This window comes from Lates calcarifer, linkage group LG3 (assembly GCF_001640805.2).
Source record: "Lates calcarifer isolate ASB-BC8 linkage group LG3, TLL_Latcal_v3, whole genome shotgun sequence".
In the NCBI taxonomy this organism is placed as follows: Eukaryota; Metazoa; Chordata; class Actinopteri; family Centropomidae; genus Lates; species Lates calcarifer.
This window is the reverse complement of record NC_066835.1, coordinates 3,666,828-3,683,237: the sequence shown is the minus strand read 5'-3', so window position 1 is coordinate 3,683,237 and position 16,410 is coordinate 3,666,828. Positions and strand designations below refer to the sequence as shown.

General features: G+C 39.9%; 1 protein-coding gene across 1 annotated transcript in view; it reads right to left on the bottom strand.

Moving 5' to 3' along the window:
- Window positions 1–1,454: 1,454 nt before the first annotated feature.
- Window positions 1,455–16,410, bottom strand: part of trappc9 (trafficking protein particle complex subunit 9) — a 185,301-nt gene continuing 170,345 nt past the window's right edge. Inside the window, 2 exon segments of the mRNA XM_051065378.1 lie at window positions 1,455–3,160; window positions 4,927–5,150. Coding sequence (XP_050921335.1) covers window positions 2,981–3,160; window positions 4,927–5,150 — 404 coding nt within the window. The 3' untranslated portion in view covers window positions 1,455–2,980.

The window sequence follows — 16,410 nt, the reverse complement described above, 5'->3', positions numbered from 1 at the left end:
AAACATCTAATGCTGATGAATCCCTGGATGGTGTGCTTTCTTTCTCCTTTTTTTCCCTCTGAAGTTTGGGTTCTTTACTTCCTGTGCATTGAGAGGTATCCATGCCAGACCCCAGAATTTAATTAGAGTGAATAAGGTGAATCTATGCTCTGATTAGTGAGGATGGGACACTCTTAATTGCACACTTAATTACTGTCCCTACTTTGTAATTTAGGCTGATAAGATGGGAGTTACCTTTACTGAAAAAGGTTGCCATAAGGGTCAGAAAACAATTTGCAGAAGACAGAATTTGCATTTGAGAAGAGAGGTTGTACAGACTGTAGTGTTCTCTGTGTTGGTCCGCACCAACAGCAGCACAGGGTCCACATACTTACATCAACACAGACACACTTAATTGTTGCATGCATGAGTCTACCCACTTAGAGGTGATATTAATTTTTAAAGAACTGAATGACTTTTCAAAGCTATCTCACACACACACACACACACACACACACACACACACTTCCACACGGACACTCTATTCTTAATCAAATAAAGAAACAGATAAACAAACTAATAAGCATAGAGGGCATGACTTTGGAATTGTTTGCGTTGTATAAATAACTGATGAACTCAGTAGACTTACTAATGTATTATTCACATATGTAAACTAACACATTTACTACGAGCGAAAAAAACTGTTTGTCACTGAGCTCTAAATGTGACCTTCATGAGGGAACTTCACTAGACTGAGAAAAGCGATGCTTGAAGATCTTTCACAGATCAGAAATTGCTGACATTTCTCAACAATTCAAAGTTATACTGAAGGCAATCTACAACAAACTGAATTATTATGGTCAAAATGTCTATGCTATGACTATTATTTATTACTTAGACAAACAAAAACTCATTCCTGGTGTATGGTGTCATGGTCAGGCAGAGTGAATAAGCAGCGCTCGGTCTCTGATCCTGTCATTATTACACACTCAGGCTCTCATTTCACACAAAGCCCCAACATAATGGCAGGTCACAAGATGCTCTTACTGATGCTGCCCCTTGTTGAATGTGTTTTCTTTCACCTATAAGCACCCTTTTAAATCCATATGAAACCCTTGGAGCATTTCTCCCAGGCCTCCTAACCCCCACCCCAAGACATTTTAACCATCCCAACGTAAGGCTAATCTTCCTTCAGCATCTCCTTATCGTCCGCATTTGGTCCATCGGTGAAGAGACAGAGGAAGGGCCTGCAGAGAGGGTTTACATCACATATCCTGTATTAGCTACTGCTGGGACCAGTGGTAACCTGAAAGACTGAAGAAGTGGGATTGTTACTGGAAGATGGCTGATTCAGGTTCCCAGATGGACTCAGAAAATGAGTAATGCTTTTCCATACAGTACATCAGCCATGCTGTGGGTGTACTGGATAACTCTCAGTGCATCCACAAGTTCTAAAACAGACATCCCCACAAAGATTATGTTTATGGCTCTTATGTTTAATAAATGTATGTCAATGCTATTCAATCACAGACTGTAAATATACTAATGATGATCCAGATGTTAATATTTCCAGCTGTAATAATAACTAGTATCAGTGGACAGTAGCATGTTGTTCAGTTACTCTTCTCTGTATGAATAAAATAAAAATTATTATTAGTCTGCAATGTTTTCCCTGATAATCACTGTTTATGGATTGTAAAGTATGTGAATGACAGACTTGAGGTTCGCAAAATGCTGAGGTGACAAAGGTGATTTCAGTCTGCAGAAAATGAAGATAATCACAGAGCTATTACAGCTGGAACAGACAAATGCAAAGAGCTGGAATAATGCCAAAATGAATAAAGGTGGCCTTCTTTTAACATTTATTTACAACAATTATATGTCACACATAATGATAATAATAATCTAAGACACTCAAATTTTTAAGTATTCCAGTGTGGTGGCACAAAGGCAAAAGAAAATGTCCACAGAGCAGTAGAAATAATTTCATTTGTATGTGGACAGTACATGACTGGCTAACATGTGGATTCTGGCTGATCATATTTCCAGTGTTCTTGTGAAGCTAATCAGCCATCAATACCAGCTCTCAGGTCTTTAGCTCAGTTATGCTTACGTCATCTTCTAATTCTCTTTGAACTGATGATATAAATGATATTGTGATATAAAAGAATCAAGTGATTCATTGGCACTGGTGATTCAAAAAGCAAACCATTAAAGAGAAGAAAAAGTGTGATAGTGGTGTTAGCGCTCGGCTACACCTCAATCAAATCTTCACGTGCTTGTGAAAAAGATGCTAATGGAAGCTTAGGGAAATGGCGGTCAGTTGTGTAGTTGTGCAGTGGCTACCTTTTGTTGGGGTTAGTTTTGCTAGCCAGTAACGGGTTGCTGCTAGCCAACCAAAATAGCTTACCAAGTTAACTTGCTAGCTTTAACTTGCTAGCTTTGAAGCAAACTTTGCCTCATATTACTTATGCAAATTTGACTGCTGAACTGTTTGTGTCTGTTTTTTATTTGCTCCAAACCTGCCAAATGTATCAACGGCACATCCGCTAGTTGTAACTTCAGCTAGTTAGCAACATACAAAGCGATGTTGTGTCTCTGTGCGAGTTCATATTCAGCTCAGACTTTAAATATAACACTCACCAGGAACTCCAGTTTTGTCATTTTCCTTCAGTCTCGTCTTTTCTCCCATCTCTGCATGTTTATGAAGTAGAGTCATAAACCCTTGAGACAGTTGTGCATCTTGCCATTGACCCTGTATGCAATCTCGCATTATCTAAAGTTTGCTTAATGTAAACTGCATGTAACCTGTAAACAAAGAATTTAAATGTTCTGAAGACAAGATTTTAAATCCCTATGAACTCTACTGTACACATGCTGCAATCTTTAACAAAATCATATTTACAAGTGATTCAATTCATAAGGCTACTGTATTTACAGACATGGACAACAAAACCCCCCATCCTTCATTAAGACCTATGATGATGCTGTCGCTTGGGACTCAGGCCCCAGCCTGTAGTGGGGCATCCAGAGCTTTAATGTGGACACTGGGCAGAGTGAACCAAGCTAAGGGAAGCTCTCGTCCAGCACTGTCATCCTGGAACTTGATGTTAAGGTAGAAATCTCCAGTGTAGAGGAAGAGCAGAGCACCCACACAGACAGCATTTTCTTTGGGTTTAACCTGGTGATGGAAAAGAGACACAGCAGGCAGAATCATTAGCAGGTACCTTTCAATAGTTTCATAATGAAGCTGGCACACTGACAGCCAGAGTGAAGCCAGCAGGGGAGGAAGTCTGAAGCCGACTGTGGCTTTGATGAAAAGGTACAGACAAATGCAGCGTTTCCTCCTTTATTGAAGAACAATTCCCAGAATTATGCGGTTTTAACATTCAGAAAAATAGGGAATTCATTCATGCTTTCATCTGCATTTTTCACGATCAACTCTCTGTTCTGGCATCAACCAAGTCGTATTTAATCGCCTCCAGCGTGTTCAATGTTCAGGGGAGAGAATTTTTTTTACATAACAAGGCTCCTGTCTAGGATCCTCTCTCTGGTGAGGTTCCTTTTCATTTAAAGATTTCAGCCACGATCTTTAAAGAGACACACCGCCGTTTTTGTGGGTTAAGTCTATTTTACTAAGCATGCTCTGGTGTATATTTTAAAATAGTTTTCTAATTTGCCAGAGAGCATCTGGAATCTGTTCCCTTCAAGTCACAGTTTTCAGTGAGTTGAAACATGCTTGTTACGTAAACCCTCAGAGCATAAGTCATGTCTACCTCCACTGTTCCCAAAGGTGCAGTATGTTAAGGCGTATGTTAAAGTGTGCATTGCAATTCTGCACAACACTGATATAATTTCAACTAGAAGCAAGCATGATTATGTAGCTCCAGCAAATTTTAAATCTCTAAATGCTTTAATGCTCACTATAAAGTTTTTTAACTTGTTTTTGTGCTTTTTGAATACAGTAATTCCCAGACTATCATGGAAAACACATGAAGAAATGCATATGATGCAGCTTTTAAGTTAAAGGCAATCGATCTGGCTGTCGAAAAAAGGAAATAGAGCTGCTGCACGTAAACTTGGCATCAATGAATCAATGGTGAGACGTTGGACACGGCAGCGTGAATGTGTAAATATCTCATGTTACAACGTAGACACCTGCGGCTTATAGACAAGTGCAGCCTATATATGTACTTTTTTTTTTTCTTTTTAAATTTAGTGGGTGTGGCTTATATTCAGGTGCGCTCAATAGTCCGGAAATTACGGTACATTTTTTAAATTCTTAAATGTACATATACCATGGTTTTCAGTAAAGGTTGGACATATATTGTTTGGTTTGACTGAGCTTAACTGTGCAGAACACTGACACACACGCACACACACACACACACACAGATATACCTATGTATATATATATGAATGCTGAACAGTGGGACTTAAAGTAAAATGTTACTAATGATCCATTGTTTTGTCCTAGCTCACTATAGTTTTCCTTCTCCTTCCACTAGTACTACTGGTATTTCCATGGTCACTGGGACTGGTGCTGTATTTTATTGTAGCCTAGATGTTATGAATTGTTGCACATATTAAATGTTTAATAACCAATCTAAGAAGCGTTTTAGCTGAAGCACGTGGCAAGTGTAAAAGTAGCTTAAAACTGCTTATTAGCTGAAATGTCACTTTGTTAATTTTTGAGCTAATCTCCATTACAACGTGAAGCATTGTAGTTAAAAATGTGATATATCTCTGTTATACCTAGCACTCATCCCCCCTATTATTAGTGCATTCTATGTGACCCCTACTGTGAACTGCTGGCATTAACAACAACTGCTGTTTTATTCTGAATGACCTTTACTGATCTCAGTCTCAGCATTCAGGTTAATGTGACATGACTGTATGAATGTATTTCTTTACTGTTTGCTGGGAAATGACAGAACCAGAACCGACCGTGTCAATGTAGAAAGTGTTGGAGCCGATGAATGTAACAGCATCCTCCAGATCGTAGTTCTGGACTCCGTTCTGGTAGTCCTGATAGGGCACCACAGTCAGAGCCAGGGGCCCCACCGAGTTCTTGCTCAGGTTTGTCAGTTTTACCTCCAGGGTCACTGCGTCACCCACTTTACAGTCAGCAATGACATCGCAGTCACATGGCTTCCCATTCACCAACACATCTGGGGAAAAAACATTGAAGAGGGGATTAGCAGAACTTGACTGGGGGGGGGGCAGTTCTTTTGTCTAACATTTTGTACAAAAATAGGACTCTGAGGAATCTGGCAGAAACAAGAATGAGGACCTTTCAAACCAACATTCTAATCTGGTGCACGGTCATTCACAGGATTCCCATCCAATCTCCACTTCATTTATATTCATCAAAACCCAACCCGACCATTAATGGCCTATCATACTGTTTCTGGTGGAGGATCAATAGGCTTTGTTTGTCCTAAAATACATTTTATTGACATCAGTGGAGAGTGCAGGAGCTGTGGGTATTAAACTGAATTCCCTCCTGTTAATCTCATGCATGACTAATTTCTGTCAAGAAGGGACGGATGAGATTGCTGGAACAATCCCACCGTTCACACACACACACACACACACACACACACAACACACAATCCTGAAGTACACTTAGCTCACATGGCTGTACCCCTCTCTCTCCTGTCACAACCACCCAAGGAACACTGAGTGAGTTCAATTCAATTCCGCTAATGTGTGGCCAGTCACTCCTGATATGGCCCCTATTTGGCTAAGGTGCAGAGGGAGACATGATGATTTGTTCTGAACAACGAGCTCAGTGGACTGGGCTCCCTTACGCTCCTGGCAGGCCGAGGAGAAGACTGACTCCAAACATGGGGGATTCAGGGGCACCTGAAGAGATCACCTGCGTAATGACTCCTCCGAGAATAAAGGTGGCATACACACACAAACACACGCGCGCACAAACCAGTTGTCATACGCTTTCTAGTGTCACGCCCGCGGCTGTGATAAACACTGTGAGTCAGAGCGGCTGAGCCTGTGTGACAGCCTGATGAAAGAGGCGAGCTGTGTTCAGTGCCTCCGGTGTGCTGATCTGTTGCGTACAGCGAGGGCGGGCGGGGGGGTATGAAGGTAGACAGACAATCCAGCGGGAGGGAGGGAGGGAGTTGGGGGGTGAGGGGGTAGGGGAGCAAGACTGGGTGTGGGTGGCTGAGGCTGTACTGTCGCAGTCAGCGTGAGAGCCCTGGGGAGGCTGGAGCAACAGGAGGGTGACATTCAGCTCCACGTCTGTATTAAAAACACACCTCACTCAACACAGACAACCAGCAGCACTCACTAAAGGGCTTTTTATTTTTTAAAGAGTTTTTGTTAGGAAAATACAAAAGATGTGTATATCTCAGTTTGCTGACTGTTTTTTAATAGTCAGTAAATGCTATACATTCTGTACATTCTTTATTACACAACTTATTTATGAGAGGTCTGGCTTGTTTTAATGTCTATATTGCTTCAAGTAAGGATAAAAATGTACATCCATGTAGTTGTTATATTATTTTTATATACAACTAAATGGTGCAATATCCTGCTATTCATCAACTGCAAAGTCTTCTCTTATGGTAGTACCACATACAAGTACTGTAACCTTATCAGCAGCAAAACTAAAAAACATTTGTCATTATAAGGCTCTACAGTTATTTTTCATTTCAATATAAATACACCCTGTAAAATGAATAATATATCACATTGCTATAAAATAATGTATTGTCACTGAGCACAGTATCTCGACATCACTCTTTATTTAGTCAAATATTTTACCTGTGCCCATTACTGCTTGCACAATATTATAAGTCTTTCACCTGTGCCTGGATTATTCTTGATGTGTGATTCATTGCTTTTGTAATCTCATGCAATGAAACCAGCAGCAAAATGCTACTAGTGAATCATCTTCTCACCTTTTTCACTGGCTGTTTGAGATAAACTGCTGGCTTTGAACCGATCCAGATGTAAAAAAGCAATGAACACTAGAGTTTAAAATGGAGAGAGGCCAAATAGGTCCAAAGACGAGAGTCAGTATTTGTCCCTTAGGAGTTTCAGCTTCTTTCAAAGTACAAGCACATACTTAGCAATTCTGCATATTTTGCAAGCAGATTATTATCAAAGATAAGATTGCATTTACACCTGCCTATGATCCAATCACAATGTCAGTCTGATTACCCCCAAGATGTGGTCTAACAAAGCTGATTGCAATGCAATCTGCAGAAATTTATGTCTGCAATTACATGTTGCCATTTTCATTTGCGTTCAAACATCATTTCAGTTACCTCCTGCAGCTGTAAAGTGCATGTGGAAAGTTGTGTACTTTTGCTTTTGTTGGAGGGCTTCCACTGATGGTGCATTTGGACACCCATGAACACACACACATATGTGCACACACACGTATAGCAGAATCTTTTCATAGCCAGTAGCGTTGAGCCTATAGTGACACCTTAGCAAGTTATATTTAGTTTGTTCAAAGTCTTGTTGCTAGGCGATGTGCAAATTATAGGTAGCCTACATTGGCTCTAAAACTGGAAATAAATTCTTTCACATTAAAAGCGAACAAAAGAGGATGGTTAGTCTGTACTCCCACACACATGCAGCTCAGTCACACACACCCACAGCCTGAACACTTGCTAAAGACTTTCTCTACTCTGTTATCCTGAATTGTGTATCAGCACTGAGGCAATCAACTGATTTAGATAACCAGCATGTACACAGAAAAACAAGCGGTGAGAAGAAAAGGTGGCCCTGCTCCAATGAGGATAACTGCTACTGAGGATAAATTACTTGTTATTATGAAAAAGATAGATTTTATCACAATTGTGGAAAACTAGCCCTAATGAGATGAGATGACACTCGGTAATGTCCACATTTTAGAGAACTCATCCATTACTTAACCTTAAAAACAAATAACCCAACCAAGAATGGAAAGATAAAGGTTTGTGGCTGTGGTTCTCTGGGGGCTCTCTGCAAACATCCCTGCATCTCCCCTGAGAGAACTCGAAAGGTCACAACAAAACACTGCTTTTAAAAGAATCTGCTGTGTGTTTCTTTTTGTCTACAGCTGAGTGCTCTAGTGCCACGGTAACCATGTTTTTTACTTTACCTCCACAGCCTTCTGTTAAATAGATATGTTGAGGAATGCAGACTCCTAAGAGGTTGAATATGCATAGGTTACATCCGCCAGGCTGCTAGAGGGAAATAGGGCTGAATAATTTGAGGAGAATATCTAATATTGATATTTCTGATCACAGTTGCAATTTAATTTTTGATGACCTTTTTTTAAATTTAACGGGACGTCTATAGATCTACAAAGTATTATACAAGATTTACCACACCCTATTCTATTTCTACTTGGATAGAAAGACCAGTTTAATTTGCATTTATCAAAATATTACATTTGACATTACTCAATAATTTTCAAATATAATTATGACATTCTGAAGTTAAATGTATTGATTTGCATGGTTGGCCAGTAATGGTCATTGCATGCTAGTGTAATGCTAGTGTTAGCAGCTCCGCACTATAGCTGCTTAGACTAACGTTAGCTTCTCAGACTTTCAAGGTGAAAAGCCTAAAACAATGATATAGTATGTATGATGCATTTTAAAGTTTAACTCAATTTCTGACAACACAACAACAAAATAGGTTAGAATATGGCCTCCGAACCATGCTACTTCTTCAGGGCAGTCTGGATGCTACAGTGAGTTGCTATCAGAAACTCAAATATGCTAACCGTAGCTAGCTGGTTAGCATATTTCAGTAGACTAGAAGCAAAATATCAGCAGAGCGTTCTGCTGCTGGAGACAGCTTTTGGTGAGTGAAGTAATGAAGTCTGATGCTGAGCTCGCAACATCTCTTCTAGACTGGTATGTAAACAACTGTTGCTAATGCTAATGCTCAAAACTTTGAGGAGGAGGAGGAGGAGGTCACTTGGATTGTTTACGTAGAGACGGACTCACCACTCTGTTTGTCTTATATGAACAGCAAACACAGCCCTGTCCCTTATTGTTCAAATATAAAAAATGATACTGTGGGGTATTACTTTTAATACAAAACCATTCTTACACAAAATGACAGCTGAATAAATCTGCTGCTGACAGTTGTCATTAAAGCCGTTAAATGAAGGGTCACTTGTTACAGCTCATTAAGACACTGTTAATTATGCAACTCTCAATTAAACTGCAATTTAAAAATAGCAATAAAAACAATTACTTGTTCAGCCTTAGAAATAGTTAAGATCCTTGTGCACATCGCTGTGAAAGGAACACTATTTAGAGGCTTTAACAAAGACATGAAAGTCAGAAGTTTCTTCCCAGCCTGATGATATTAGCTATATTAGAGGGAGGAGGAAAAGGAGGGAGAGCTGGAGTGGAGAATAGAAAATGAAGAGGCAAGTGAGCTGCAGAGGAATAGTTTGGCCTGTTAGAGGAATTGTCCTAATAAAACAGGCCACAAAACACAGAATAGGTAAATGTCAGCAGGAGGGAGGGATGAGGAGTTGGAAGGAGAAATATCACTGCGACAAAATACTGCTCCAACAAGTGCTGCACGAGCAACAGGTACATCACAGGCTGAGTGTGTGTTCAAAGGTTTGTGCGGTAGTCTAGGCTCATTTTTAATGCTCTGGTTTACTGTGTTGTGACAGGTTCATTAATAACTTCAGAGAAATGAGAGGAATTGATCTGTTTATTAATTTCCTGCCCAAGCTAACTGGAAGCTACATGACTTACAATATGTTACATAACACGTGAGCTGGGATTGGCTTTTTTGTTAGTGCACACACAGCTCTGCCCAGATGCTGCTGCTGCTGCAGCTGGAGTCTGCAGAGGCAAAGCGCTGCGGCAGGCGTCGCCACAGCAACCAGGAGAGAAACAGAGAGAGGGAGAGAGAGATATGACACCTCCCTCCTGGATGAGTATGAAAGCCACAGATCAAACTACGAGTCAGAGATTAAACAAGCCTCACCGCCCCTTACCGTTCCGCTGTCACCCGTGAAGTGCGAGCACAGGTGAAGATAAAGATGATGACCGACACTCGCAGATTTGCCAGTGTTTATGAGAATATGCTGTGCGTCATGCCGAGTGTCTGTTCAGCTCATTAAGATTCACTGACAAATATTGTGCAACAAACAAATTAGATCCAAACAAATATAGATGTCATGTTCATGAGACTTCATAGGAAATGACATTTTTGAAGTGTGTGAAGGTAATGCTCATTAAACAAAGAGGGTGTTACTGCAAAACTGATTACATCAGAAATATGCTACACTGTACTGGTGCATGTGTGTGTGTGTGTGTGTGTGGCTGTGTGTGCATGTGGTGAAAGGAAAGCAATAGTATAAGGAAAAGAGGTAGAGGTTTTTGGCAAGTTATTTGAAAAGGCTTGTTGTTTTTGTGGGAATGGTGTGCCAAAAAGAACTGTTGCATAACTTACTGTGGCACATCAGAAGGTGAATGAAGTGATTATGTAATAAAATATATATCTTTCAAATAAATATGCATTTCTTTTATGGAGGACCACAAATGCCAGAGAAAAAATAGTCAAGAATTTCATCAATTAAAAACTAATTGTACAATGATATCAGTTACATCGAATAGCTAATATTAAAAAGAAAAGCACTGGGGAAATGGAAATGCAAATGGGAGAGGAGACTGCCCTTTTAAATGCCTGATTAAAATCTGTATTCTTAATTCAGTTTGTGAAACCAGTTATTTATTTCTCTTCTTTTCAAATGGATTTTTAAATTCCGTTATTTAAGGGTTCGTTATTGTATTTTTAAATGATGCACTTATAATCATGTTGTTTTTGTAAAGTCCTTTTTCATTTTTAATTTAAAGTATTTAATGATGGATTCATATTTAATTTGTAAATTCTTTTTATACCGTAATTCACGGACTATAAACCGTTACTTTTTCACACGCTTTGAACTTTTCAGCTTAAACAATGATGCGGCTAATTTATAGATTTTTACAGGCTGACGAACTTCATGCCACCAAAACATTTAGCCTTGTCACATCAGACCGAATGAAATTACTGAACAGGTCACAGTGGACCAATGAAACTGTTCGAATTAGATCAAATGCACTCACACTAAATTCTTCAGATCAGTCATTTTGCGCTTAATGCACACACCCTCATCATGGTAAACACACTAAGAAATGCATATGATGCAGCTTTTAAGTTAAAGGCAATTGATCTGGCTGTTGAAAAAGGAAATAGAGCTGCTGCATGTAAGCTTGGCATCAATGAATCGATGGTGAGACGTTGGACACGGCAGCGTGAATGTGTAAATATCTCATGTTACAACGTAGACACCTGCGGCTTATAGACAAGTGCAGGCCTATATATGTACATTTTTTTTCTTTTTAAATTTAGTGGGTGTGGCTTATATTCAGGTGCGCTCAATAGTCCGGAAATTACGGTACTTTCTCTTTTTATTGTCCATTAAAGTATCAAATAATGAATTACTTTGTAATTTAGTAATTTATTTATAGATTGATAAATTACTGTGTAGACAGAGTAAGTCCCACTGAGGTTGGAGAACTGTTTCAAGGAAGACTTTCCTGAGATGAAAATTTGCTAATAATGCTATGATCAGGCTAAAAGTAGACTAACAACAGACACAGGTAAAAATCGAGTCATTTACTTACAGCTGACAACAGTCTTGAATTCTGCCAGTGATATCAGATTTATCAGTTTCAATTATTTTCACAGACTGCTCTAAGTGCCTCGAACAAATAAACATAAAGGCTTTTTCCACCCATTTCTGTCTGTACATAAGGACAGACAGGAGATATACAGTATGTCATCTGATCTAAAACCAAACCAATTACAAGGTGAACTCTGGAATAAATTTGCTGACATAAGATGCCAGTTTGCCCAGATTAGCTTCATAAATAAACATATACCAATGACTCAGTGAGACAGATATGGCCAGCTTTCAAAGCACAATGATGGGTGAGTGGTTTTAAATCTGATTATAAATATAAATGCATTATAATAAACATCATAGTCCTACATGTGGAGACATTGTACTGATGCATTTAGACACAACTAGTCACCATAATCAAGAATTGGTCAAAATTGGCTTCTTATAGCTTTAAAAGAAACATAAGACTTGTATCTTAAGTAAAACTATATATTATACAATAAAGCAGTTTCCATCAAGAGAATAAAAACCCATGATTAAAGTAGAACTCCAGGTTACACATATTTCAGTGGCAGTGTCTTTACCTCCAGGATGAACATTAACAAAGAGTTGTGCTCTGGCCCAGATGACCAGGTCATCAGGGTTTAACAGCTCATCCTGGCCAACGGCCGCTAGCCAGGCAGGGTCATTGATGAATGCTCTGATGGAGCCAGAGGATGTGCTTTAAAAGGTTGAGGTGTGCTGCAGTAAGTCTAAAAATAACCTGCAGGCCTCTGATATCCCCCTATGCCATCTGCCCCTTTTATAATTATCCCCATAACAACCACTCACTTGATATCTGTTGTCTTTTCCTTCAACCAACGTTTAAAGATTCCATCTGCTCTGACGAAAAGACGCCAGGAACACTTTTGGATATTCTCCACTCGAGGTGAACATGAAACACATCCACATTTATCAGTTTAGACCAGGAGGCCTCTACATCTTGAAGTCTACCAATTTTGACTGCTTTATAGCAACATATGCAGTCTGATAAATAGTAAATTGGTGAAGCCAGTATAATTCAACCATTAATTTGCAGATTTAACTCCTCCCATTACAGCATCTTTCTAAAGGGTCTGAGTAATCGTTGTCCATCTGCGCCTCTCTTTGAAATCCAACACTGACTGTGTAATTATTTCACCATTAGCAGGGACATATTTAAGAAGCTTCACCCCAAACAAGCAGACCTGCTTAGCTGCTATAATTTCAATCAGCAGTGTGCAGCAGCCTGTGGCAGAAAGAGTGGCAGTTATGTTGCAGCAACAGTTTAGAAGCTGGGTAGACTAATATTGGCTCGTTTCCACACAGGACACCTAACTGAGCTGAGCTGCTTCCAGCCTGTACACACTCATCGCTGCTCTGTGAGCACCAAGACCACGGGAGCACCAGCATTACTCATCCAAAACATTCAACACCACTTTCATTCCCCACCAGTGGCTATGTGACTTATGTTTACTCAAATAATAGTTCTCACTCCTTTTTTCACCCTGCATTCGATCTCTCTATTTTCCCTCGCCAAGAACAGGAGTGTACTCTGCTGGCTCACTGTTTGCATGGTAGGACCCAAGGTTATGATTGCTTAGCATCCTTATCCTTCACTTCCAGCTGCACTCAACCAGGCTTTTAAGAGCAGGCACAATACTGTGAGCATACAGAGGTTAAGATGCTTACACACACATATCGAGACATTTAACAATGCACCTTATTGTTACATGTCAAACTACGACAAGTGGGAATAAGAGTGCACTCTGTAGTGCTTCAAAAGAGAATCACAATAGATCTGAAGAGACTCTTGTGTAAGTGAGAACAGAAAAAATAATGAATGAATACAAATATAAGCTGACACAATGACTAAATTGGGGGTGAAGATTGGCTCTCCCTGTCGAAATCGCTCTTAGTTTTAATGCTAAGCTTAATTTTAATGATCACTGTAGAGGAGGTCTATAAATACTACTCTTTGAGATGTGCTGCAAGTTGCCAACAGCTGATTTCTGCTCTATGTTCATACTAACAGATGCCTAGTTTGCTTAATTTATTGTCTCCAAGTGGGAAATCTTCCTGACAGGTTTGGTACATAAGAAAACATGAAACGCATCACACACAAAGATAATACACAGACATAGTGGTGGTGGCGTCTCTGTAATTCAAACAAAGTGCTTGTCTGATCATCAAACAGCCTCTGAAACCCACTCCTCCAAACCTCTCTGACACTGGAGGTGGGGGGCAGCGTCTGACAATTTTTGTAACTTTCCAAAACTGACAGTCTTAACAAGCACACCCACTTCACACAGTAGCTAGCCAAGTGTGTGGAGAAAGTAAAAAAAAAAAAAAAACAAGTTTGAATTTCTCTTTTAAGCTGTCACTCCACTTTTCACAAAACTACTTTGGTAACAAATGAGTGCAAACACTTTAAATGCCTTTGAGGAGAGACCTCTTAGAAGTGTATGTCATTATCTGGACAACATGTTGAACATACTGTGTTGGAAATACTACATCATAAAAACTACAAACCGCTTTGTTTCAAGCCTTCCCGAGCCTTAAGGGGCCCTCTGTGAGCCAAGCCTGAACCAGCCTGTTCTGTTGACACAAAGCAGGAGTCATCCAAGGTTTCATGCTGTGAAGGCCACATACAAATACTACCATCAGCTTGTCACAACAGAGACCAGGTTTGACAAGTTGTAGAGTGGTGTGTCCTTCTTTATGTGAGCGCTGGATTTACATACTTATGAGATTCCTGCTACCATCGCTTGAACAGGTCTGGATGTTCTCAGGCACCTGGGGTTGGGGCTTTATGCACTTTATGAATGGAAGTAAATGTAATCTGAAGCCAGCATCGCAGTTGCTTATCAAAACAGCATTGTTTGAGTCCCTTATCTAATCTACCTACCTGATCTTTCATGATTTTTACAGTCCCCCATTAGTTATTAGTTGTGTTTTTCTTGTTATGTTACTTGAATGTTTGACCCTCACAGAGTTTGATAGTAAAAGGCATTTCACATTGATCTTAGTAGTGAGTGTATACAGCTACAGTGAGACCCAAAGGGAAAACATGTGTCACTCAGTCATCACCTGCACTGCTTTAAGCTAAACTTTGTCAGTGTTCAAGCAAGTTTGTGAGGACTTGGAGTGTTGGGAGTTGGAGTGTGGGCATGTGGCGATGTGCTGGCGGCAGTAGGTACCAGTGCAAACTTGATTTGTATCAAACTCACAAAAATACTGGTAGAAAAGATGAGTTTGTTCATTTTTTGACAGCACTGGCGCAAAGAGCCAGGGGTCACCAAAGTTAATAAGCTTCATTGCGTCTTGGGACCATGAACGTCTGTACCAAATTTCATAGCAATCTTTCCAGTAGCAACCTTTCAAATGTTGTCGAGACATTTCAGTCTGGACCAAAGTGGTGGACCACCTGTCACTGCCATTGCTGTTAGCATGGTTAAAGAGATAACAGACGCTTCCAAGAGATTGGAGCTTGAGTTTTGAGTATGCTACTGCGGCCACTCTCAGACCAGTAGTCTGTAAACTCTGCACCAATAAGCATACCACGTTTAGCAATTTTAAGATCACACATCTTACACAACCTACTGTTTATCTGAACACTAAATTAACTTCTTAATCATGCCTACATGCTTTGAATATGCAGCCACATAACTCAGTGTATCATGCTGTTTAATGAGCAGTTGTGTGTAATAAATTGGCCAATTAGATTATAGTTCCATTTGCCTTTCTGTCTCTAAATTGGAGGCATTTAATGTCCTGTGGATTAGATTTCATCCACATACTGGCAAACATGTCTGCCTATCTGTCTCTATACAATAGTGAAGAAAGACAGGGAATGTTCCAAGAGAAGCATGCTCCAGGCACATAGTTTACACCTGGACATCACCTCAAGCATGTTGTTTTCAATGGACTGTGAGTGTGGCTGATCAGGGAAAAAAACACTGCCTAAAATAGAACAAATCAATAGTGTGGGGGAGCACTAGTGTGGTGGCAGGGTGCCATTACACTTTAATGGCCCCATGCTGAGATGGCAGTCTTGGCTTGGGGCTTCCTGCTGTGCAGTCATATAATTCTTCAATCTGACTCTTTTTCTGAACTATACTTACACTTTGAATATTCTGTTCAGAGCTGAATGATGACTATCCTAATCTCTGCAGTAAATGTGTCATTGTACTGGTGCAAAAGCCATATATGAAAAATCAATCTGTGAACGGACTGTTGAATAATTCCAGCACTCAAACTCAAATCTTCACTTGAACTTAATTTGTATGAGCTGATGACTTGACTTGGACTCAATTAGCAGCTGCAGTAGATGAGATGACTTGGGTGTGATCTTGAATCCAGATAATTCTGTCCTGCTCTTGTGTATTTAAATTGGGTTTGAACTGCAGAACTGTTGGAACAAATAACTTTCTCTCACTATAATTCCAGTTCTCACTCAGTTTCTTCCTTTTCACAAGATGACCTCACATCAGCTTAGGCACTGCATTATCCTCTGTTCTATTACATTGTGTTGTGACTGTTAATCGCCTCTCATTTTTTCTAAAACTCTTGCAAAGTTCTTGACCAGCTGCCAGATTTAACTACGGCTAAAGCAGAATGTAGAAACATCCCAAAGCTCTGTTTGGTGACCTTCACCTCACATCCAAACACAAAGTAAAAACAGAAATTTGAACAGCTGTGGGACTCCACAGCAGCCTTGAGGCAACCAAAGATAGTTACAAAACCTA